General features: G+C 42.8%; 1 protein-coding gene across 6 annotated transcripts in view; it reads right to left on the bottom strand.

The window, feature by feature from the left end:
* Positions 1-10,721: 10,721 nt before the first annotated feature.
* Positions 10,722-26,081, bottom strand: part of DLGAP1 (DLG associated protein 1) — a 296,372-nt gene continuing 281,012 nt past the window's right edge. For all 6 annotated transcript variants that reach the window (XM_040264664.1, XM_040264665.1, XM_040264666.1 and 3 more), the window contains 3 exons: positions 18,006-18,097; positions 13,861-14,013; positions 10,722-10,931 (listed from right to left, as the gene is read on the bottom strand). In XM_040264664.1, coding sequence (XP_040120598.1) covers positions 10,722-10,931; positions 13,861-14,013; positions 18,006-18,097 — 455 coding nt within the window. The remainder of the gene's footprint in view (positions 10,932-13,860; positions 14,014-18,005; positions 18,098-26,081) is intronic.

Below are 26,081 nucleotides of genomic sequence, written 5' to 3'. Positions count from 1 at the left end.
GCAACAGTTAGAACTGGACATGGAACAAGAGACTGGTTCCAAATAGGAAAAGGAGTACGTCAAGGCTGTATATTGTCACCCTGCTTATTTAACTTCTATGCAGAGTACATTGTGAGAAACGCTGGACTGGAAGAAACACAAGCTGGAATCAAGATTGCTGGGAGAAATCTCAAAAACCTCAGATATGCAGATGACACCACCCTTATGGCAGAAAGTGAAGAGGAGCTAAAAAGCCTCTTGATGAAAGTGAAAGAGGAGAGTGAAAAAGTTGGCTTAAAGCTCAACATTCAGAAAACGAAGATCATGGCATCTGGTCCCATCACTTCATGGGAAATAGATGGGGAAACAGTGGAAACAGTGTCAGACTTTATTTTTTGGGCTCCAAAATCACTGCAGATGGTGACTGCAGCCATGAAATTAAAAGACGCTTACTCCTTGGAAGAAAAGTTATGACCAACCTAGACAGCATATTAAAAAGCAGAGACATTACTTTGCCGACTAAGGTCCGTCTAGTCAAGGCTATGGTTTTTCCAGTGGTCATGTATGGATGTGAGAGTTGGACTGTGAAGAAGGCTGAGCGCCGAAGAACTGATGCTTTTGAACTGTGGTGTTGGAGAAGACTCTTGAGAGTCCCTTGGACTGCAAGGAGATCCAACCAGTGCATTCTGAAGGAGATCAGCCCTGGGACTTCTTTGGAAGGAATGATGCTAAAGCTGAAACTCCAATACTTTGGCCACCTCATGCGAAGAGTTGACTCATTGGAAAAGACTGTGATGCTGGGAGGGATTGGGGGCAGGAGGAGAAGGGGAAGACCGAGGATGAGATGGCTGGATGGCATCACGGACTCGATGGACGTGAGTCTGAGCGAACTTCAGGAGTTGGTGATGGACAGGGAGGCCTGGCGTGCTGTGATTCATGGGGTCGCAAAGAGTCGGACACAACTGATCGACTGAACTGAACTGATCAGAGTATAGTAGATTAACAACGTTGTGTTAGTTTCAAATGTACAATAAAGTGACTCAGAGATACATACACATTTATCTTTTCAAATTCTTTTCTAATATAGGTTATTCAGAATATTGAGCCAAGTTCCCTGTGCTATACAGTAGGTCCTTTTTGGGAAACATGTACTATTTTCATCCTAATTGTACAGATGGGGAAATTGAGGCACAGAAAGGCTAAGTTACTTGGCTGAGAAGACACAGTGAGCTAAGGATTTGAACCGAAGTAGTCTGGTTTTGTAGTCTGCGTTCTTCCTCCCTTCCCCAGTGGGCCTTCCCTACTGGGCAGACAGGTCTACTCAGGGCAGCATGAGGCTGATGAGAGGGTCGGTTCAGTTTCTAAGACAAATGCTGAGGCTATTTGTAAATGTCTTATAAGCATTTGGCAATGCTTTCCTACCAACCTCACGTCAGAATGTTACAATCAGAGTGACATGTGGGGGTGTTTCTGCTGGCTTGTGTGGGGACTTTTCCCTCCGCCTGTGTTTCCTCCCAGCTGGGTCCTATCTGTATGTGTATCTGGAGTCACTGACAGGAGCCCTGCTGGGAAATCTTGAGTGCAAGATGAAGCCAACAGGGGCCCTGGGGTGTGGAAGGGCTGGGGGGACCTGTCTGTCCTGTGTCTATCATCTAACGAACACATTTGAACACTAAGAGCCACGGAGGACCTGCCCTCCGTCAAGAGGATCGTTGAGGTGACAGTTTTGTCAGCCTGACCATCTCTGGGGACAGGATACTAGCTCTCTCAGGGTGGTCCAAACCTCGTATTTCTTTAGGCAAGCATTTCCTTAATATTTAACCCAAATTCTCTCAGTTAAATATTTAATCCGACTGTAATGTGCTGTTTTTGCTAGAAGAATAGCTGGTCTTTGGCTTCCTCATAATCTGTCTTTAAAAGAAGTGCCCTTGACAATGATGACATGATGAATTCAGCCACTGACAGACCCTGACGTTCTCAGGTCCCCAAGAGTAGGGGGTTTTTCTTTCTTTGTGTCCAGAATTACTCAGAATTATCTGAATACCTATTCCTCATGTCACTACTATTCCCAAAGTGCTTCACAGGCATGTGCGTTCAGTTCGGAAATCCCTGTTTTGTGCTGTGTCATCATCTTTCCTGTGTTCCAACTTTCTAAACTATTGATCAATAATTTACTCTCTCTGTAAGATTTCTTTCAGATTTCATTTTGAACAATCTGCTAGTCAAGAGATCTTTGGGGCGCTGACTTGAGACGGAAACAGACACCAGCTCCTTGGAAAGGATCACCTCTCAGCCATTCCAGACTCCTTACCTTGCTCGACTACCTTAAGAAGCAAGTCGGGAGCCTTGAGCTGCTCTTTGAAGTTTGTCAAGTTCAACCTTGGCAGTACCAGGCTGCCCCTGATCTTCCTGGTCCTGCTCTTGCCAAGGGGCCAGGCTGCAGAGAAGAAACCTGTCAAGTCCTGCCAACAAAGGCAGTGAAGGCAACCAGGCTCTTCCCTTGAAAGGAATCTAAGAGTAAATTTAACTCACCTCCTTCTCCCCTTTGTTTAAGATCTGCCTCTTCTCACAGTTGGCAATTTCAAATTACAGACAGACATTGTATTGGCTGAGGTAGCAAAGTACATTAGGTTTTATTCTAGAAAGGAAATGACGTGATGAAGCTGGTGCTTTTTCTAGTAACATGCTGCTTGTGGGATCCTAGTTTTCCCCACCAGGGATCGAACCTATGCCCCCTCCAATGGAAGCATGGAGTCCTAACTACTGGATCTCCAGGGAATTCCCCAAAGCTGCTAGTGTTTTAAAAATCGTCACTTATAGAAATAAATATTTTCCATACCAAGAGGTTATTCCCTAAGACCAAAATGCCTTGAAAATGTCACCCCTTTACAGTGAATAGAATATTTTAATTGTAATCTGCAGAAATGTTTCCTCCAAGGTACTTTATGGGGACGTCCATAAAGTTATCTAATTCCCTAGATCTTCCTCTTTATTTTTCATAATAGAAATTGCTGGTAGGCATTGCACTTAAATGCTCTAGAAAGAAGGAAGGGGTCTTCAGCTGATCATTATTTGTGTAGATCTCTGGAGGCTAGCAATGTAGGAATGTTTTTTATTTGCAAAGCACTGGTCTTCAGAAGCAGTGAAAGCACCAGAATTTAAGATTATAGAGCTTGTCATTTTTCTTTATAACCTCCTTGTACTAGAGTCAGTAGGAAGAATGCATTTTCCCTCTCTGTAACAGAAGAGAAAACTAAGACTATTTGCATCCCCCATTCTCCTTAAGGCCAACATCTTAATGTCTCACAATTGACTATCAACACTGCCCTAGTGTACGTGCAGTGATTCCATATGATTCAGTCCTTTACATAGTTCCATTGAAATGTAAGTATAATTTTTGATATGGTATAATCCTTTTGTGATTAATTTCAACTTTATATTTCTTTTGTGGTTGATCTTGCTGAACTGGGATTTGAAATTTAACATTTAGTATTGATCACTTTCATTATATGTCACACTGCTATTCTGAATCCAACCTTCCAGTTTTCCTGTTTAGTGTCTAGCTAATTGTTTAGCTTTAGAGCATTCTTAGAGAAGTGGATTCTCTAATAAGACAGATCATTGAACACTTAGAGTTAACATTTTGGGGTTGGGAGAGTAGCATTAAAGAGGAAACTACGCTTAATTTAGGTATAACTTTTGAACTGGTTAATAATCTAGGAACAGGAAAACAAGTGAATGTTAGTCATTTACATTTTCGAAAAATCTTTGAAAAGCGTCCAATCTGGTTGAAAGGCAAAGGTACGTTATGTGATGACTGGGTGATGACTTTTAAGACAAGAAAAAGAAAATAATAGTAATAAAGGGATTTTTTTTTTCCTGGACAGAATTGTAAATAATGCTATTTTCAGTTTTGCTACCTGAAATGGTCCTGTTTAACCTTATTGTAAATGACTTGGAAGGAAGTGCATAGTGATATTCCAATTGCAGGTAAGAATATATGTATTTAATAAAATCACAAGATAATAGGGCTAAACTTGATGAAAACTTCATATGGATTTATGAGTCAAACATTTCATTTTTTTAAGAAAAGGTTATATTTTGAGGTAAGGTGTTTCAGACTTACCCTTAGGATAATAGGGTTTGAATTCTTATTTTTATGCCATAGGAAAAGAAACTGGAAAGCAAGATATTAGTGAGCTCAGTATTGGGAATAATTGCACAGGAAACCCTGTAGATTTATGGATTAGTCAGTTCAGTTCAGTTGCTCAGTCGTGTCCGACTCTTGGATTAAACATCCTCAATTTTTGCTGATTACTCAGTCAATTTGGCTGTCTCCTATCCTTAACCTCCCTACCTCCTCTGATTGGCAGAAACACATTCTTCTTAAGAGAAGCATTTATTGAGGCTGTCTGATAGCTCTAGAATAGAAAGTAGTAGATAAAAAATGGAATTTGAGGAGGAAGTCCATTGCTGTCTTGCTCCTTCTAAAAGTTTTCTACATTTCTTTTCTTTTATTATGGTAAAGATTTGAAATCCAGGGTGAAATACATCTCAAATCAATTTGTCCATTCTGTGCATGTGTGTGTGTGTGTGTGTGTATTTATATATATATGTATATGTGTGTGTATATGTATGTATGGGTTTCCCTGATGGCTCAGTGGTAAAGAATTTACCTACCAATGCAGGAGACGTGGTTTCAATCCCTGGATCAGGAAGATCCCCTGCAGAAGGAAATGGCAACCCACTCTAGTATTTTTGCCTGGGAAATCTCATGGACAGAGGAGCCTGGTGGGCTGCAGTCCATGGGATCATGAAAGAGTTGGACATAACTCAGTGACTAAACAGCAAACATCCTCCTTTCCAAAGTGAAAAGGAGGGACTTTCCTGGTGGCCCAGTGGCTAAGACTCTGCCCTCCCAATGCAGGGGGCCTGGTTTTGATCCCTGGTTAGGGAACTAGATCCCACATGCCACAACTAAAGATCAACTAAAAATCCTGCATGCTTCAGTGAAGATTGAAGATCCCAAGTGCTGCAATTAAGATGTGACACAGTCAAATCAATCAATAAAAATAAATATATATATTTTTTAAAGTGAAAGGAGAGGCTTTTTTTTTTTTTAATTAAAGAGTCTCTCTCTCTTTTAATTTTTATTTTATTTATTTGGCTGCACTGGATCTTAGTTGTGGCATGCAGGATTTTTTTTTTTAGCTGTGGCATATGGCTTCTAATTCCCTGACCAGGGTTCAAACCCTGCCCCCCAGCATTGTGGGTGTGGAGTCTTAGCCATTGGAACACCAGGGGAATCCCTAGAAGAATCTCTTTATCAAGTTCTCTGTGACACTGATTTACCTATCAGGTAATCTGGAAAGAGGACATTAACATCTACATCTCCCAGAAGCCAGACTAGAAGCGTGAAGTGGAAGAACTGGTATTTTTCATCTGTTCTAGTGAAAAAATTTGGTGAATAGCAATAGTTCAATCAGCTACATGGCAGAGTATGACTTTTGATATTTATTAAAATGTTTTCTTGCTTTCAGCCATGTTCTCTAAATTCAGGCTTGTGCTTATTTGCATACAGGTCATATCCAAATAATCCATTGACTACTGCACTGGGGCTTCTCGTCACTGTGATTTTCCAGGGATGCCTCCCTGGATCAGGAGGAAGCCCAACCAGGAAGAACACACTGTTTCCTCTCTCTGCTTCAGGGGAAATAAAGGACTTGCAGAGAAATTTAAGATGTATTCTGTAAACTGAGTTGTGAAGTGAAAGTAAAAGTTGCTCAGTCATGTCCGACTCTTTGGGACCCCATGGACTATACAGTCCATGGAATTCTCCAGGCCAGAATTATGGAGTGGGTAGCCATTCCCTTCTCCAGGGGATCTTCCCAACCCAGAGATCAAACCCAGGTCTCCCACATTGCAGGCGGATTCTTTACCAGCTGAGCCAGCAGGGAAGCCCAAGAATATGGGACTGGGTAGCCTATCCCTTCTCCAGCAGATCTTCCCGACCCAGGAATTGAACTGGAGTCTTCTGCAGTGCCCGCAGATTCTTTACCAGCTGAGCTATGAGGGAAACTGAGTTGACTCATTGGAAAGACCCTGATGCTGGAAAAGATTGAGGGCAGGAGGAGAAGGGAGCAACAGAGGATGAGATGGTTGGATGGCATCACCAACCTAATAGACATGAGTCTGAGCAAACTCCAGCAGATATTGAAGGACAGGGAAGCCTGGAGTGCTACTGTCCATCGGGTTGAAAAGACTTGGACATGACTTAATGACTAAACAACTGTCAGCTTACACCAGTGGAGATGAGTTAGGACCAGAGAGGTTTTCAGGCTGGGCCACTGGTTTCTGTTTGAAAAAGGAGTTGATCTGATTTTGGTTTAGCAGCTGAAAGACAAATAGCCTACTGAACAAACCACAGGTGGATTTCTACACCCTTTGGTGACAGTGGCATTCAAGAACGAACACAGTCAGACACTAGGATTTTTCATATGTCATTTATTTAAACCAAAATCAATTTATATTTTCAAGGGGCTGGATTTCAAAGATATAAAAAGAAATTCAAACCATTTTGTTCAATATCTATCTATAAAAAAAGAAATTACATTTTGTGGGAGGAGTGGACCCTGTAACATAGGAAATTTCTTCATTGAAATTCAATTTTTTGCATGCAAAACCTAATTTCATTTTCGGATTGGCTGAAATGTTCAAGAAGCTCTGATGAAATATCAGAATTTGTTAAAAGTCAAGAAGTATAATCACGGTTCAGACTATGTGAATGGTCAGCGCAAGAGCCAAGGTAATGAAATCTTTGCAACCTCGCCTGTGTACAGCCACTTGATCTCTACTCTTTTGAAGCCTTTTCAAAAGTACATTGTGTTATTTCGGTGACTAGCACAGGTTCTTGCTTATGCATAAAAATTGGACAAAATGGCTTATTTGCTTAACAGTGTCCAAGTCTGTTGCATGTAGTTTGATGGCTTTGCCCAAGAACCTGGCAGGAGGGAGCACTGTGGACACAGGTTTCAGAGCTGTGGCATTTTCAGATCATTGCCGGTCCACGTTATAGAGCGTGCTAATTTACCTTGTTTTTGGTGAGTCTGTATTTTTGCGTATAAAGTAAGGTTTACAGATATGACGTAGATGAAAAGCAGGGGAAATCAACAGTGGCAGTTACCAATTTTAAATGTGGGAAGAAAGACAAAAATATCACAGAAGACAAAGATAAATGGAAGTTCGGATTTTGGACTTCAATGGGTCACTTAATAATTGTGTCATACTGGGCGAGTTACCGAAGCTCAGGGAGTAGTTTTTCATTAGTGCAAGGGTGAAATGAAACCCACAATGCATTATTCTGATTTTCCCTCCCCTGGAGAACTACGTAGGAAACAAAACTGACATGTTTGGCAAGATACCCAAGTGGATTAAAAATCTATACAGATTTTGCACATGCTTGAGAAGCTGATAACTCCTTTCATAAAACATACAGTCCCTGACTTGAACCTTTCAGAAGTGTATGATCATCACAGTAAAAGGACTTTTAGTTTTCTGTATTTAAATCCCTTCCATAGGGGACAAGGTCTACCCACAAGCTCACAGGTACTAGAACATGTGTTATTACAATGAAAATCAGAATGATATGCTTCTGAACTGCTTAATTACTCCCCCAAAGACAATTACTTCTATTCTGGAAGAAGCAGGACTCTGTAGTGAAAACACAGAGACCTGAAAGCAGTGCATTAATTATTTTATTAATTTCTTTTTACATTATGGGAAACATTCATCTATTTACAATTTTTTTTTATCCGCACACAGTCTAGGTAGATAAGCCTATGAAATTCCAATTCATAAAGCCATAAAAATGTTCCCCACCCCTCCATCTGAAAGCTTTCAAATGAATCTTTTTTTTTCCAAACCAAAATAATTTTTAAAAATTACATTTGGGAATTCAGATATGCTAGTGATTTACATTCCAGTTATTTAAAATATGCATCTAGACATGTTTTAAAAAAGAAATGGTAAATTCACAAGGATAAGGCTTAAATTAAAGTGGTAATGCACAGTAAAACATTAAGGAAACATCTATAAATAACAGAAATATAGTACAAATAAATTAGTTCTATTTACCATTTCAAATATTAAAAATCTTTAATCCATTTCTTCATCTCTCTTTACAAAAAGGTTATGTGAGTTGTATGGAAACATCTGCAAAAAATATAATAAATACTTAATTTCTTTGAACGTTTTTTTTGATGTGGGAGACAAACTTCTTTTGTAATTCCCCCCTCCCCAAGAAAATACCCAAACACCTTTGTACCAAAGTTAAACAAAATAAGTAATTTTTCAGGGTACATACATTTTCTGTTATTAACTAAAAAACATTTCTACAAATTACATCAAAAAGAACAATGTAACAAGGGTTATGCTCATGGATGTCAGGCTTAAGAGGGCAAGTGATCAACAAGCAGTTTTATGTGGGGTCATGTCTTAACATCAATAATTAGCTTTTTATAAAGTGTTTGTACAATTGGTGTTTTTAAGGAAGGCAAAGGTCATGATGCCTGTAGGCATTCTGCTAAAAGATTTAAAATTCTTACCAAAAATAGCTTATGAATATACAAATACCATTCATGTAGACAAGATAAATAGGCCACCTCTTGTCTCTCTTAAAATATCCTGGGCTAAACCAGTTTCCAAAGAAAATATTGTAGGATGATCTTTAGAAATCTATTTCTCCATCCAAATCTTCTCTCTCCCTCAGGGCACAGAGCTGTGGATGGGAACATGGGTCTTCAAATGGATGCTGTTTCCTTCACGTTAGTCTGTGAGTTCTGAGTCATTGTCATGGTTGAACATGACCATAGTCTACCCAAGGTGGCAGTTGGCCTTACCTGATACAAACTTTGTGTGACCTTCCCTGGCTGCTACAGAGTAAAGAAAACGTGTATTCTTTTTAAAACCAGAAAATACTTGAAGCTGAAATTCTCTATCTGCTCCAATTTTACAAAGTACTCAAAGGTGCTTTGTCCACTCTAGTTAAAAGTTGGTTTGTTTTTAAATAAGTTAGTAGCCCTTTTCTTGTAAACCACAGCAGTAAACGTTTGTGCCCTGTTTATAAAGATAGCTCAAAGCATCAGTGGCTCTGAGAGGTAGCGAATTCTCTAGTGGTTTTAGAATATGTCCATGAAAATAGTTGTTGCCAGAACCCATCACTTCTCTTAATTTTTAAAATAAAATTAGCACCTGGCTATGAGAGTGTATATATTTTTTTAAAGTGTCTCTGGTGCAAGTGTATCTGATATATCTTTTTAAAAGTCTTTCATTTTTCAATGATAATTTATAACACTTTAGGGAGCTGGATAAAATGCCAGTGACCATGTAAGATCACCTCATTCTAAGTGTTTAAACTGCTAGGAGTAAGGGCATTTAAAGATAACTTCAGCTGGCCACAAAAGTCATATGCCATCCATCATGACTAAAAACAAAAATCAACCTTCTCTGCCAAATCCCTGGGTCTCTTCAGTGTTTAGGAACCGCGATGCTGTCCCCCTCCACGTGGCTGCTGAACCTTGCAGGTCAAATTTCTTTTCTCTCTACCTGGGACCTCAAGATGAGTGGTTGCTCTTTGAATGAGACAGCATGTCTACTGGGACAGAAAGCTTATTTGATGGGTTTGACACAGGACAAAATCCTGATTCGGGGGTGTAATAGGACTCTGGAGCAGTGAGGAAAGACTGATGGAGACAAACGTCTGCCCTATGAACTACTGGGTTAAAAGAGACCGAATGTGTAGCATTCGAAGGGGATGATGGGAAAATCCCGACTCTTCTCAGAAAGCAGGCCGGCTGCCATTTACAGCACTTGGTAAGCAGAGATGTACTTCTATCTGTGTAATTAGGTAGGCTCCCCCCCTCCCCAAGATGGACACTAACAAAGTAATGGAACCAACACTTTCCCCTTTAAAGACCTCCCCCCGCCCACCACCACAACAACAATATAATATACATAGTACAAGAAAAGTTGAGAAAACACTTCAGGTCTAAATTGTCTTAAGAATAGGACAAAAGAAAAAAATCCCTTATGTAGTCTCTTAAGCTAGCAGTGCTTCCTTGGTCTTGCCTTTCCTGTCTTCATTTTATTGCCTTTCGGAATAGATGGATGTCCCTGAAAGATCAAATTGACAATCTTCTGCTGAGTGAGACATTTGAAGCAGTGACTGATGACACAACAGTGAGGCAGTTTGTGCAGCTATGAGCGACGCAGGTACCCGCACCCCGCTCCCTCCCCCCCGGGCACCTGCAGATTCTGCTTCTCTTCCCCACGCACTACACATCCTGGTCCCCCCGCGCCCAGCCCCTCTTCGTCCCCTCTCGGTGTGTTACTCCCGGACTCTGGTGACAGGGTGTGATGTCTGAGGCTGGACATCAAGCGCTCCAATCTGCTCGCCCAAAATAGGAAGCGTGTCGGGGAAATCAAGGGGATCGGAGCCCTAGTTTCTTTCGCATGGAAGACGGCGAGGTCCCTAGGGACCCCCCCCCCCGCCCTCCTGCGGGATCCTGGATGTCTGAGATACCCTACGGTTGGATATTGCTGGAATCTAGGGACGGACTAGCTCGAGGAGGACGGAGGGTGGCTGGCGGGTGACCTAGAGAGGGGCCGCGTTTACGCGGGTGGGCAGGCGCCGGGGAGGCGGCGGCGGCGGCGGCGGCGGCGGCAGGGGCGCGGCGGCCGGGGCCTCAAAGCCGGGTCTGCGCCTCGGGGATGTAGATCTCGATGCTCTCGGCGCTCTCGGTGGCCGAGTTCTGACGGACGGACGCGGCGCGCTTGGCGGCCATCAGGCGCTTGCGGGCCTCCTGGCGCTGCGAGCTCTCCAGCGAGCGCTCCCGGATCAGCGGCGCGGGGCCCTTCGCCGGCTTCTTGGGCACTGGAGGAGGGGCCCTTCGCTCCTGATCAAAGCAGAAGGTTCAGGACATTACACAGCTTCTCAGGACAAGCTTGGGGGAAACTGGGATAGGTCAGTAGTTAGCACACACTTTTTTTTTTTTTTAAGCCTAAGGGTGGTTAAGTTAGTTCTGATCTGCACACTGTATACATATTTACATACATATATATATGCATTGGAGAAGGAAATGGCAATCCACTCCAGTATTCTTGCCCGCAGAATCCCATGGACAGAGGAGCCTGGCGGGCTACAGTCCATGGGGTCTCAAAGAGTGAGACGTGACTGAGCGACTGAGCACATAAAATGTATATATATTTTTCCTTAGTATTCTGGCTTGGGTTTTCAAAAAGATGCATGAGGGAAAAAAAATACTGGGAAGTTTAAGGCCAAGGGTAAAGCTGGAGGGCAGAACTAGTCTCTCCAAGGGAAGGATATGGGTATTTAAAATATAACCCTCCCGCGCCCCTGCCCCTCGCCCCTCAGTTCACCTAAAGGCTGCAGCTTCCAGCACATTTACTGTGGTTTTTCTCTGGAGGCTCCAGACTCTTCCGGAAGCCAGAGATGGGAAGGAGAGGGCAGCGGTCGCCTCTTAGATTCTGCACCCCCTCTAAGCAGGGCGGCAGCGTGTGGTACCAGCTGGGTTCAGAGTTTAAAAACATCCCTGCCCTCTCCCCTGAGCCCACCCAAACCTAAACAGCCAAACGAGGAAGAAGCGATTGTTAAAACTGTGTTCGTTTAGCTTTGCTGGTGTCCCAGTGAATTACACCCATTTACACATCACACACAGACACACAGAGATGTACTCGGCAGGGTCACCCTGGAGGGAGTTCCTACCCTTGGGGGTATGGAGTCAGCTCCTAAAACATCCTGTTGGACCATCACGAATTAGGGGCCTCGGGGTGACCTTGGTGGCCCTGAAGGCTATTTCGTCATAGGGACAGACATTGCGCCATGACGACTGAACACAAGACTGAAAGAGTTCATTCCTGCTCCCCTCCCCCACACCCCCAGCAGCAGCAAACTAGAAACTGGTGGGCTATTTTTAAATGCCACTGCAAAAACAAACAAGTCATTCATAACTTGGACTGGAAAAAAAAAGTATAGTGGAAAAGGGCATCTAAATCACAAAGGATTTTTAGGAAAAAGCGAGTTTTCAGGCTGCAAAAAGGTCCATGTGAATCTGATGATTTCATCTTTTAATAAAATACCTTAAATTCTCATAAACCTAAATGTTAGAAGTATCTTAAAATATGGATTCCATGATTCTCCAAAGGGCACTCTCTGTGTTCCTCCTTTGCTGGCCTTCGTGGAGTGCCTAGTTACCCTTATTGCAGTGGAGTTGCCCGGCGGTTGTTTAAGGTGGAGTCTCGTGCGGATAAAAAAAAGGAAGCACAGAGTGCAAACCGTATTCCACCAACTCTGATTGCGTTTGTTCATTGTTTCCCCTCCAGTTCATGGCTTGATGCAAAGCTCTGATCACAGATACCATGCATGAAGATTTAGAAATCAAGTTAATAATGATTTACAGTGTAACTGTCACTAGGTACCATATATCAATTCTTAGCTTCACTCCTTTTGGACATTTAAAATCTTCATGATTGGGAAACTCAGTAGATACTTTTGAAAGTACGATTGTTGAAAACTTTTTAGTCATATTTTCCTTTCCTTGCATAGTTTTTTTTTAACAACAATTTTTAAAAATTGATGAATAAGTAACTAGATGGATCAGCTCTAGAAAATCAGTTACCAGTATGTGTGTACATCTGTAATGTTTTCTTAAAACCAGACCAATTTAAAAGCTTGTTTAGCAGACAGTTTTAAACCCAGATTAAAGAAAACTAGAATGAATGCAAATGTTTGGCTACCCCAGTGAGAGGCCACACAGGCATCAATGGTACTTTGATGTTTCATACCAAAACCCGCCAGGTGGATGGTGACAGAATTAGAGATGAGGGACAGTGATGAAAGTGGTGGCCCCTTCAATTATGCACCGGCCCTTAGCACTAGATTTCTCCTGGGAGCCCAGGGACTCCAAGAACTCTGATATTATGATGGGCAGCAGCAGAATGGACTGGACTGATAGGTGAAAGGATCAGGAAGAGGCATCACAGAAATGGCTGTGCCTGACTTCAGAAGTTGAACCTCTCAGAATCATTTGACCTCAGGCTGTAGGAAAGCAAAGGGTTAAAAATGTCATGCATCTCTGGTCAGCCTAAGAGGGTGGACATTGGATACCTGGGCAAGCCTGGTGGAGCCACTGTAATCAAATGTGAAAAGTGCAGTTTATTAATTCAAGTAAAATAATTTGAGTCTTTATTTCTAAGCTCTTGCATGAGGAACCCAGTGAGCAATACTCCCCAAGGCAAATCAACCAAAGGTAAAACCTTTTTCTTAAAAAAAAAAAAGATCCCAACATTTATGATTACTGTGAAACTATACGGTGTGCATATTTTTAGACTTGAACAACAGTGGTTTCTTTATTACTATATTTATGAAATGATTATAAAAGTCGGTTAGTTTGCAGGGCTTCCTATTTTCTCGGCAACACGTTCTAGGGGTGTAAGGAAGTTGTACTCTTGCTCTATGTAATCATGCACTGAAGATGTCATTTATTTTAGTTTAAAAAGCAAAATGGAGGCAGTTCCTTCCAGTGACTAAAATGGTTTAACTTAAAGTTTAATTAACAAAAAAAAAAAAGCCACATTCCCATTTTCCAATTCACAGACAGGTTTTTCTTTAAAAATATGCCTGAAACATATTACAGATAATATCCCAAATGATTACTATGTAAACATTGTCATTACAATGAAATTAATATGATTTCAGCTCCATTTCACATTGTAAACAGCAAGACTGAGAGCAGAAGCCTATTTAGACTGTCCAGTGTTTGTGCAGGTTTTTAAATGAACCATACAAAATCTACATTGTTCTACCTTCTTGTCAAGAGGATCCATCTGTTTCCAATTATTGGCCTTTAACTGATGAAGTTCATCAAATTTCATACTAATGTTTTCTATGGACAACTGCAGCATGTCCCAGAACCCCGCCAGATCCTGAGAGGTGGGCCTTGGATGAGCATTGGGATTCTGTGCAAGAGAAAGAAAAACAGTCATGCTTTAGAAGCGATGTTTGTGACAAGCCCAGGATCAACGTGGCATTTTCAAATACTTCAAATAACAAAAGGATGATAAGTTCCTTTTAGTTTTCAGATAGGAAAGAAAAGTGAAGTTACTGAAGGTGCCGTGCTGTGCTGTGCTTAGTCGCTCAGTAGTGTCTGACTCTTTGCGACACCATGGATTGTAATCCGCCAGGCTCCTCTGGCCATGGGGATTCTCCGGGCAAGAATACTGGAGTGGGTTGCCATGCCCTCCTCACTGATGGTACTTTTATTTATTTATTTTATATTTTATAGGTATATATATTTTATGGGGCTTCCCAGGTGGCACTAGCAGTAAAGAACCCACCTGCCTCAGCAGGAGACATAAGAGACAAGGGTTCGATCCCTGGATGGGGAAGATCTCCTGGAGGAGGGCATGAGAATCCACTCCAGTATTCTTGCCTGGAGAATCCCATGGACAGAGAAGCTTGGTGGGCTACAGTCCATGGGTCTGAAAGAGTCGGACACGACTGAGCGACTGAGCATACATGGATACATTATATATATATATATATATAATCTCCATATATTCACCTTTATTAAGGACTAATTGACAAATAAGATTATAAGATATTTAGAATGTACCCTATGATGATTTGATAGAGACACACCTTGTATAAGGACTTCCCCATCAAGTTAAGCAGGACATCATCACCTCACATCTTTATCCTTTTTTGTGTGTGTGTGAGAACATTTATCTTCTACTCTTTCTTAGCAAAGCTCAGTTAGACAATACAGTGTTATCAACCATAGTCACCATGTTCTAATTAGATCCTCAGACCTCATTCATTTTATAGCTGAAAATCTGTATCATTTTACCAACGCCCCCTCCATTTCCCCTACCCCTGAGCCCTTGGCAACCACTTTTATACTCTCTCAATGAATTTGGCTTAAAAAAAAAATTCCACTACAAACAATAATTTTATACAATCATTTTATACACATTTGAGTCAGTGATTCTCAATGTCAAGGTAAAATTCTTTTGTAATACAGGATCTATCAGTATGGTATGGTGGGGAGTCTAAATATTTGGAAAAAACCCAGAATGTGTGATGTATGCCAAAACGCATTTAAAACTATATTTAAATGAAAATACCATATTACCAAAAAATACAGTCTATTGTTATTAGAGTCAGTATTTGACTCCATGGGATCCAACATACTCAGAAAACAGATAAGGAATCTAAAATAAGATTCATTTTAATACTTACCTTGAGTGAAATAATAGGGCAAACAAGTGATAAGTAATAAAAGAATTAGATTTTCAAAGTATTGTGTGTTTAACAATTAAGATATTTCTAATATTGGAAGTCATTTTATCATATAAGTTCTTGGACATAATCGTTTAGAAATGAATTGGTTTTAAATTGACCATAACATAAATACAGCAAATGTGAGAACACTTGTCTGTATGTACACATAGATTTCTGTGCATTTTCTAGATAATATTAAACATTCTTTGATGTGTGGATTGACTTTCTTTGCCCTCATTCACATATCCCTGACAAGCACTAGAGAGTAGGAACCTCTAATTTATATGATCTGAGACATAAAAACCATAACCAAGAGACTGAAGGTATTACTACCGGCAACAATAGCTAAAGGTATTCATGGGCAGATAGCTGGGGCTCATACTTATCAGAGGTTTCTATTGAGGTTCCATTTGGTTACCTCTGGGTATCCCAGGCAATTGGAAAGACTGTGAAATCTCATGCCATATAATAACTTGAGGCCCGTTCTTACCTTTAAAACAACCCTAAAGAAATGACATCATCAGAATTTCAGAAAGCACAGGGTAAGTGACCATCAAAGTTAACAGACTGGAAAAAATACTTTTTAGCCTTTTGATGGATGAGTATTATTGGTCTGACTTCAAAATAAATACAAGAATGTATTTATAAACTTATACTTTTAAAACTACCCATAGTTCATTGGAATAATTAAATTCTAAAATTTGTAAGTATTTGGTCCACTGTTAAACTCTATTCCAGTGACACCTGAATTAACAAGAGGGCTTCTCTGTAGCATTTTGATACAGTAAACTCCAATGTTTCTTATATCTAGGTTCAGAATAGACAGGTAATAACTTTGACAAAGTACTTGTCAGCTGGAGTTTTATGATCTCACAATATATTACCTTATCTTATTTGTAATTAAAAGCTAAATTGCTCATACCTTGAAGTTCACTAAAGCCTTCTAGGTCACCAGCCCTGTTGTTAAACTGTGTTAGTGCATTAATAGAACGATAGCATTTAACTCTGTAGTAACAAGGGAAATTTGTTCCTTTCCCACCAAGAATCTCTTTGCCCCCTCATCATCCAAGGAATGAATGGGGAAGCAGAGAGAAAGAGCCTGGGTGCTCAGCCAGTCTCTTAATCAGTGGCTCCTGTGACACCCAGCACAAGGAGTAGTTGTGAAACCTGCTTCAGTCTGAACCAGGTCACTTGGAGGTCAGAGGTGATAGAGGATGAGAAAGATAACGAGGGCCAGTTTGAGAAATATGGCTTTATATGAACTTTTTAATTTAAAGAGTTAAAGAATAATATGAATTAAGATCTGTGACACGTGAGCAAGTTTACAAATTAGAAGGAATTCTGTACCTAACACATAGTGAAGCTCAATAAAATATTTGTTAAATCACTGATCAATACATTTACTAATATATATTATCTCATAATTCAGAATAGAATTTCTGAGAAGGTGAAAGAAGGGCCAGGTCATTTTTGCTGAGGAAGGGGAAAACAAACTATAGGTATGGGAGGTCAGAGTGAGGAGGCAGGAAAGAGAGGTTCCACAAAGAAAAGCCTGGTGAAGGGGGACAAGAGCACTGACTTGTGCAGACTTTATATCTGCTCTTGGTTGAGTCTTATCTAAACAAATCCCATTCAGTCTGTATTTTTCCTTGTTAACAACAAGATGTGGTTAGAACACTAAAAAAAAAAAAAAAAAAAAAAATCATAGTTTGGGTCAATCAGATCACAAATGATTGTGTTTTGAACTTTCCAGAAGATTAAAAGAATTGCTTTTAATTTTCTTTATTTTAGATGCAGTTTCCATCCCTGGGTCAGAGGTATCCTCTGGAGGAGGAAATGGCTATCCACTCCGGTATTCTTGTCTGGAGAATCTCATGGACAGAGGAGCCTGGCAGGCTACAGTGTATAGGGTCGCAAAGAGTTGGACACAACTGAGTGACTGAGTACACAGATGCAGCTTGATCATTAATTGGCCAATAAAAGCTATTTTTGTGGAATGACACTTGTGGAGATGGCAGAATTAAAAAAAAAAATGTGAGGAAGCTCTTGGCTCTGCATTTTGCTGACAGTTTTTTAAAAAATGTTGTTGCTGCTAATACTGGTTTTGTCTGTTTGTTCTGCTTTATTTCATTTCTGTGTGTCCAAGAAAGATGAATGATTCATTGTTCTCATGGAGATCAAACCTACACTTTCTGACACCTTCCACCTCCAGTTCTTGAATTAAAACAGAGCACTCTGATAAGGGAAAAGGCCCCAGTGGCTACTTCAGAAAGAAACTCGTTATCCAAAATGATTTTTTTCTGAAATATTATTTTTGAAATATCAGGCTGCTCCAATTGGGTAAGAATAATAAAGTCAGGAGGCCAGGAAAATAGAAAATCTTCAGCAACCAGAAAAAAAAAAAAAAAAGAAATGGAGTTTTAACTCGATAACTTGATTGGATTCTTTCTTTGAATATTATTTAATATTTTTTATTATTTTAAAAGATAAATATTTTTAATTTTAAGAAAAAGCAGGAAATATATGATTCATCAGAAAATTCTCTCTTTCAGGTTGAGAGTCCAACGAGCCCTGGCTTGGTTCTACTTTAGTTGGACTGGTCTTGACCACATAGTCTTCTCACGGGGAGGAGCAGGGAGAACTAGTATTGACAGGGAAAGATACCTACCAGGTTTTCTTCACACAGTTCTCTGAACTGGTAGAATTTCTGGGCCATAAGAAGTTGGGCACTGCCCACTGCGGTTCGGATTTTCCCTAGAACTGAAAAAAGCAAACAGACAAGAAGTTTACACATGATGTTGTTGAGACTTAGTCTGGCAAAGCAAAGAGGAAGTTGCACTGTAGTAATTAGGAAAGACGCGCGCGCGCGCGCGCACACACACACACCCACACACAGCCAGGTCGTGCCGTCGCTCTGTGTGTCTATGCAACAGAGACTCCCGAGTTAAAGTCGAAAACCAGCTTGGAAAAACCCACATGCTCACCAGGCATCTTTCTTAGGGATAACGGAGTTTTCCATCACAGCCCTGGATGTTACCAGGAGAGGAGGCAAATAGTTCTGCTTTGTTTTATCCCTTTTACTGCAAGGATGCATTTCCAGTGTTTACCAGTCCGGTTAGGGATTTATTTGTGTCAGCGGTCATGGTCTGCTAGCTTGTTTTTCTAATCCGAATCCAAACACAAGGAAAGCAGCCCTGACTTGCAGGGAGTAGGGATCTCACGGCACTCACCAAATCCCATGCACAGCCTTCCTTATTTTTCCGGAGCTCAGCCACTGGGACTGTCAGGAAAGAAAGCCTGGCCAATTGAAAGATTTTGTAAGGAGTGAACATTTTCAGCTCGTTGCCTAGGGAATGCCAGCACTGTCCCAGCTTTTACACTCCACGGACCAGCGTTATTGTTCAGAGAAGTTTAATTCCCTGTGCACTGTGCTGAAAATCCTCCCCTTTGCAAGCTACTTCTTGACTTGAGTGAAGTCCAAGTGGAGAACCTTCCAGCAGTGGGAGAGCTGAGCGGGGCGGAGCCTCTGCCCAGAGCATCCCTGAGCATCTCTGAGCATCCCAAGCTCCGGATTATCCCAGAGGCGCTCGCTCCGCCTGGTGGGGACTGCGCAGCTGAAGCCCGGCCACCCGCCACCACCACCGCGCAGGAAGGAAGGGGAGACGGCGGCCACAGAGAAAAACAGAGCAGGCGGGCCTCCCAGGGGGCGCTTGCCCACTTGAAGCTATTCACTGGGGCTGGGAGGGATTTTATGGGACTGAAGCAACGTTTTTGCTGCTGTAGTCTTGTTCTGATTTTACCGTGTCTGAGACTCAGAGTGGAATTAGATCTCCTTTTTATGACCTCATTCCCCACAAAGACTGAGAAGACAACAGAAGGGCAAGCAATGTCTTTTGGCTCACGGTTTCCTGGTCAATTGCTTCTCTGTTAGTTTAAGGCTGCCAGGCTGGAAAATGGTTCTTGTGGGCCACCACTGCTCTCTACCCAAATAATTCACACACGTTTCTGGGTCAGGAAGATCCTCTGGAAGAGGGCACAACAACCCACTGCAGTATTCTTGCCTGGAGAATCCCCATGGACAGAGGAGCCAGGCGGACTACAGTCCATAGTCACAAAGAGACACAACTGAAGTGACTGAGCACGCACACACACGTACCCCGGGCATTTCTGGACTTGGGAAGTCACCAGTCACACCGTGAGGCTGAGGTGCAGAGGCCACCTCCCTAGGGAGAGCTGGGGTCCCCCTTGAGAGCATCTGGCACAGTTCTTCAGGCCTAAGTGTTGGATTTTTTTCAGTCTATCTGCTTTAAGAATCTTTGGGAATAGTTGCATTCTCCTCTTTAATTGATCCATCATGTCTGTGAGGCCTTCCTCCCTTTTCTTTTTTAATTTAAGAAATTTATTGGAGTAAAGTTGCTTTAAAATATTGTGTTAGTTTCTGCTGTACAGCAAAGTGAATCAGCCATACATATACATATATCCCCCTTTTTAGATTTCCTTCCCATTTCAGGTCACCAAAGAGCACTGAGTAGATTTCCCTGTGCTATGCAATAGGTTCTCATCAGTTACCTATTTTATACATAATGTCACCTCCCTCCATCTCTCAACAACCCAAAGCAGAAAGGACATGGGGAAACAGGGTACCACAGCAGCTAAAGGGTCAGGCCCTGAGCTGGCTGAGGGTCTTCTCTGGAAAACTTAGCATCCATTGCTCTGGACAGGTCACCTAATCTCTGTTTTCTTATATGTAAAATGGGATCGAACCCAGGTCTCCTGTATTGCAGGTGGGTTCTTTACTGTCTGAGTCACCAAGGAAGCCCCATTTTTTTTTTTTTTTACTGTATGTGGTGGCAGTTAACTTTGCAGGGACTAGGCTGGCAGTCAACGCCAAGGCCAAAACAGCCCCAGAGGAGGCTGCAAAGATATGTGGAGTTTCCATAAAAGCTGGTGCAGGGACAGTCCATGGGGAGTCTGGGAACTCAGTCATTCACTTAGAGATACTGGGACTGGAAGCAGTCAAACACCCAGTGCTTCCTGACTATGCCAGCTCCCCCATCAGCATGTTAGAACTCAGAAACAGAGCAGAGGACTTCCCTGGTGGTGCAGTGGATAAGAATCCACCTGCCAAAGAAGGGGACATAGGTTCCATCTCTGGTCTGGGACAATTCCACATGCTGCAGAGCAGCTAAGCGTGTGTGCGCCACACTGCTGAGCCCATATGCTGCAACTACTGAGGCCCACACACTCTAGAACCTATGCTCTACAACAAGAGAAGCCACAGCAACGAGAAGCCCAACCATCACAATGAAGAGCAGCTCCTGCTTGCCACAACCAGAGAAAACCCGCACAGAGCAATAGAGATCCAGCATAGCCAAAAATAAATACATAAATAATTAAATGGAACTCACTTAAAAAAAGAGAGAGAGAGCAGAACAGACATATTTGTAATATCTTCAACCCGGACACTACCTATCAATTCAAAGGAGTCCATCTGGCTGTCCCACCAGTGGTGAAGGTTCTACAGCGGTCAGACTAGGTGAACACCTCCCAGATCCAACTGCCTACACCTAATTCACCTGGTCTGCTTCCTTGCCTGTCTAACTTCCCCTGTGTAACATAGCAGAAAAAGCACAGGCACTGGAATCTGAAATGCCATTTATCAGCTACAGATCCTGGGAGAATTTATTGTACTCAGACTCTGCCCTCTTTATCTGCTGAGTGATCATAATACTATCTTCCTAGGATTGTAGACTGTAGATATGATGAAATCGCGTATGAAAATCCTTAGGCTGTAGCAGGAATTGTAACTCCTATATCCTTTTGACATTCTTGGTCATTTAACCGGGGAAACAAAAGGTGATATATTTCCAAACGGGATTATTTCTCCTCGAATCTTCACACTCCAAACTCTCTTCCCAACAGTGTGGCCTGATTGAATGTCCTCTTTTTTGGTGGCTGCCATGCAGGCAGACCTAGACAAGTGTCAAGGAGTGGGTGAATCATGTCTTTAACCACGTCTCTGTGTATATAAGGAATCCATAACAATTCTCCAGGGCCCAGATTTTCGTCCCTACCTGTAGAGTCTGGCATAGCTCCCCACCTATCAGAGCTAGAACAGTGGTTAACTGACTGACAGAGACACACAGAGGAGACAGAATCTTAACCAAGGACGCCTAGACCACTCTGTTGGAGACTGTGCAGAAAAGAAACTTGCAAAATCAAAGATCAGATTCTCCCCGGGAGCCACAGTTGCTCCAGGCAAACAAGGACCATCTTCAGGTACAGAGCAGACCAGATACATTCTGCTGGCCTGCAGAGTGCAGGGCCCTCCCTTCTCGCGGAACAGTGTTTTGCCAATGGTTTAGAGCCATTCAAATCTGTGGGATCCAAACTCAGTGTGTCCCTTGCTGTTGATCATTAGTCCTTGGAGATGGTCTTGGTCCACTCCCTCCCTGACCCTCCTTTTCTGACTCTCATTCACTGGCAACTGAATCCCTGCTTCCTTGTCTTCAGCAAAAACCTTGTCTCCTATGAGATGAAGAAAATGGAAGGAATCAGGCATGAATATTCTCAGTGCTCTGCCTCTCCTGACACTTGCCCACCCCCATGGTCCCTTAAAGCTCTAAAGAGGGGAGGTTTTGCACGATGGATGAGCAGTGATGCGGCCAGCATCAGAGATGCCAGGTGCCCGAAGTACTGCCATTCATTCCTGATGGAATCAGCTCGAGATTGACAACCACCCCTGTGCTAAATAGCTCTCCACATCCACCCCTCCCATCTCCCTGTATCCTGGTCCCACTCCCTCATGGTTGCTCTTCCATCTCAGCCCCTCTTGAGAGCTTTACCTGAGAGACCTGGGAGCTGCCTCAAGTCTCTCCCATCCTAAGGGAAAAGTCCTCCCCCATCTCGTAATCCCCTCTAGCTAACAGAAAATCGCTCTCCTCCCTTGTTATGGGCTGACTTCTGTCCTCCCCAAAGTCATCTGTTCAAATCCTAACCTCCAGAACCTCTGATCAGGACTGTATTTGGAGATGGCCTTCAAACCTGTACTTAAGTTAAAGCAAGGTCATTAAGGTGAGCCCTCATCCAGTATAACTGGTGTTCTTATTAGACAGTGGAGTTAGGATGTAGATACACACAGAGGGAAGACCAAACCAATGGGAGAGGCCTCGGGAGAAACTGGCATCTTGATCTCAGCCTTCTAGCCTACAAAACTATGACAAAAAAAATTTCTGTTGGTCAGACCACCAGGTGGTACTTTGTCACGACAGCCAGAGCATGTGAATACATCCTGGTAGATGCTGGATTCTTCAAAGGGCAGACTCCTTTGCTATCTGCATCCTCAGCTCCTAGTGGTCCTGCCTCCCTTCAGTCTGGCTCTCCCTGCCCTCCCCCACTTCTGGTCCTCTGTGTTTGGCACAAGGGAATCTCAGCCACCTGGGTACTCACAGGGCTCTCTGGTCCTGGCCTGGCTTCCCTCTTTCCTCTACCTCTGGAATGTTGAACACAAAACTCGGTCCTGAGTCTACTTCCCTTGACTCCTGCGAGAGATCTCATCCATGCTCCTGGGTTCAGCTATTCTGTAAAAGAGGTTTATTTTGCTCAAATTTGTAACTGGGGTTATACCAGCCCCTGGTGTAGCATGTCTGAGCACTTGCTAGACACCTCTTTGGATTTGTGTCCCCAAATCCACATCCCCTTCAGGTGACTTTAGTTGCTTACAGTTAGGGCTAAAGGCTCCATCACCCCTCCTCGCCAGTTTGGAGGTTTGGCTTTGTTGAGGGAGCCAGAGGGTGTTCTTATTTCATACAATTCTCATGCTTAAAACTGTTCTGTGCTCCTCTATCATCCCTGAGATAACTGAGAAACTCCTTTTAATGGGCCACCTGTTTAACCTCACCTCTGCCCACTCCTATGATGCCTTAGGCCCACAATTTCCCAAAGCTGGTCTCTCCACAGTGCCTTTGCTCAGGCTAAACACTGAACTGAGGGTGCCTCCTGCCTTGGGCCCACATTGACCCCACCCACTGGCCCCACCCCTTGAACCTCTCCCTGTCTTTGCACCTCAAATTCCTGTGCACAGCTCTGTCTCTGCCCTCTCCAAATTCTTTCTAGCATCATCTATTTGTCTGGCTTTCTAACCAGACCAGGAGCCCCTCAATGGCATGGACTCAGCCAACGTAACTCCTGATATCCTGTAGAAGGTGTAAGTTTCGAAGTGACTCGTCTGTAAACTTTATGTCAACCTGAAAAATTAATGGTAAGATTCCAGGCCTTAAGTGTTCCACTTCTTTAAGATTTTACTGTGCCCAGCACCACTTTTTCATTACAATCTTGATTAATTAATTAGCTAATACAGTCTTGGTTGGGTTATTAAATTGTTCCTCTTGTGTGCTCAGTAGCTTCAGTCATGTCTGACTGTTTGCAACCCAATGGACAGTAGCCCACCAGGCTCCTCTGTCCTTGGGATTTTCTAGGCAAGATTGTTCCTCATGGTTTTCTGTTTATAATACTAGTTGTGCTGACTCTGGCTGGAAGAGCCAGGCCATTTGGGATAAAATGGAACATGCCTCTGGATGAATTAAACCTCCTTATCGTAAACTTTTGACTTCTTTTTACTCACTTGGCCTCCCGCCACCATGGTTTAGACTTTAGGAGCGAGGAGGAAAAAGGAAGTTTTAAAAGAGTGGATCCACTCACGTAGATGGGTGGATTTGTCAGACCAAAATCTGTGTGATTTCAAGTCAGATTACCCACGCAGAGATGTTTTTATTTACAAGTGTGTCCTCATGGAAAAGAGTTTTGCCAACCAACTGCCCAGCTGTTTCTCAAATACATTTGTGATCCAGAGCTGCTGTCAATAAAAGGTCTACACAGAAAACATGGATCTGTTTCATTCCTGGCTGACAACGGCTGCTCTGAATGTAACAAGAGCACTTTTTTTTTTTTTCTTAAAGGAGCCAAAACTTAAATGAATAAAGAATGATGAATTTATTAAAGGTTAATGAACAAAGAATAGAATTCTCAAGTAGAAATTATCTCGTGGACTAAAACCAGAGCTTCCATGGGGCTAAGCCCTGGGGGAAATATTATTTTGTTTGTAAAGAGCAAGTTTTCAAACACTCAGCTAATTTTATTTTTCCCCGACTCTTACTCCAGGAGTCCTACTTGTAAAAGATGCTTACGTTCCCATCCATGTCTCCATTTACATCAGCCATGAACTAGTAACAGCATCTACATCACATAGACAGATACAGTCTTTGAGCTTTTGAAACTGGAATGAGATGAAATGAGTCAACATTTCCCTTGGGAATATGGAAGGACTAAAAACTGCATTTGAAGTCCATTCCAATGATCTTCCACAGAAATAGTTATGGTTAGAGAAAGCAATGGGGAATTGTGCTCCAGGAGGCAAGTCCTCTCTCTGCAATCTCTGCCTCTCTGTTGAGTAGAGATGTCTGGAACATTGAGAACAGCACTGGCCCAGGAACCAGAAGAGCTGCTTCCAGCCATGGTCCTGCTTCCCTCTGCCCATCTCTACCTCTCCCTGCCTTCATGCCTCTGAGCCTCTCAGCCTCCGATCACTCCCAGTAAAACACACCTGCAAAAGGATGCCCAGACCAGCACCAACACCTTCTTCTTTGTGCCCAGCACTGTGCAGAGCAAAATGCACCCAGCATTCCAGAAGGTGAAACATAAGACACATTGCAGCCAGTTTTCTTTTCATTACTGCCACTTCCCTTTGTGGTCACTAATTTCAGGTTGGTTAGGCCTTAAAAAACATGTAAGCCTGTGTGTGTATGTGCACGTGTGTGTGTGTTGGGGCACGGAGGTGGGGAGGGACCTTTTGAAGGTCAAATCAAAGGAAAGATGAGACTAGAACCAGGAGCTAGGATGCACCCACCTTACCCACTTAGAAGCACTCAAGGCTTAAGGCAGCTGAGCTGCAGAAATCACGGCATGCTCCTGTGCCTGCCACCCACCAGTCCTCAAGCTGAAGGGAGGCCACAGGGACCCTGGGCAGAGCAAGCTTGGGATGGCGCTCATCAACGGTTGAGGCGATGACTGTGCACAGCTTCCCCATTGTAACTCAACCTAAAACCTGGCAAACCCCATTTCAGTTTTCATTACCAGCCCGATGTTCGCTCCCAGGCCTTCTAGGGGACTCAAGGTAAAGTTTCAGTAAGGGGGGATGCTATTACCAGGCAAAATGAAAGTGTTACTAATCTGTCTCCCTCCCACACATGGTTTGGGTTTATCCCTTCCTTTCAGATAAAGCCTGAAAATTCCACATAGAAGTTGTCCACAGTTCAGGAGGCAAAGCTAGATTTCCAAGCACAATCAACCAGTATATTTCATCCTGGGGCCACTGAAACTCGAGCCCATGTTTGGAGCTGGTTGTGCTGGACTGCATTCCTGGTGGGAGCCCTGCACTCCATCTGGGCTTTTCGTCCTGGTCAGATAAAACCAGACGGATCCCTGTAACATGCAGGCCCTCTCCAACAGCGTAAGGGAGCATCTCCCTGGGACAGCTGTTTCACACAAGGGCCCATTGTCTGAGACAAGCTCGGGTCGGTTTACTTCGAGAGCTGCGGGAACATTCTGTCAGCTGCTACGGCTCCCTTGCTCACTGCAGATTTCTTTTAGTTTGTTATTGAGCCAGAAACCTACCATCAACTGTTAGGGAGGAAGGTTTAACCCAAGAACCAAAGTCTTCACACTGCTTTCATTTTATCAGGAAAAA

Source organism: Oryx dammah, unplaced genomic scaffold (genome assembly GCF_014754425.2).
Source record: "Oryx dammah isolate SB20612 unplaced genomic scaffold, SCBI_Odam_1.1 HiC_scaffold_22, whole genome shotgun sequence".
NCBI classification, from domain to species: domain Eukaryota; kingdom Metazoa; phylum Chordata; class Mammalia; order Artiodactyla; family Bovidae; genus Oryx; species Oryx dammah.
This window is presented reverse-complemented; position numbering and strand designations above follow the sequence as displayed.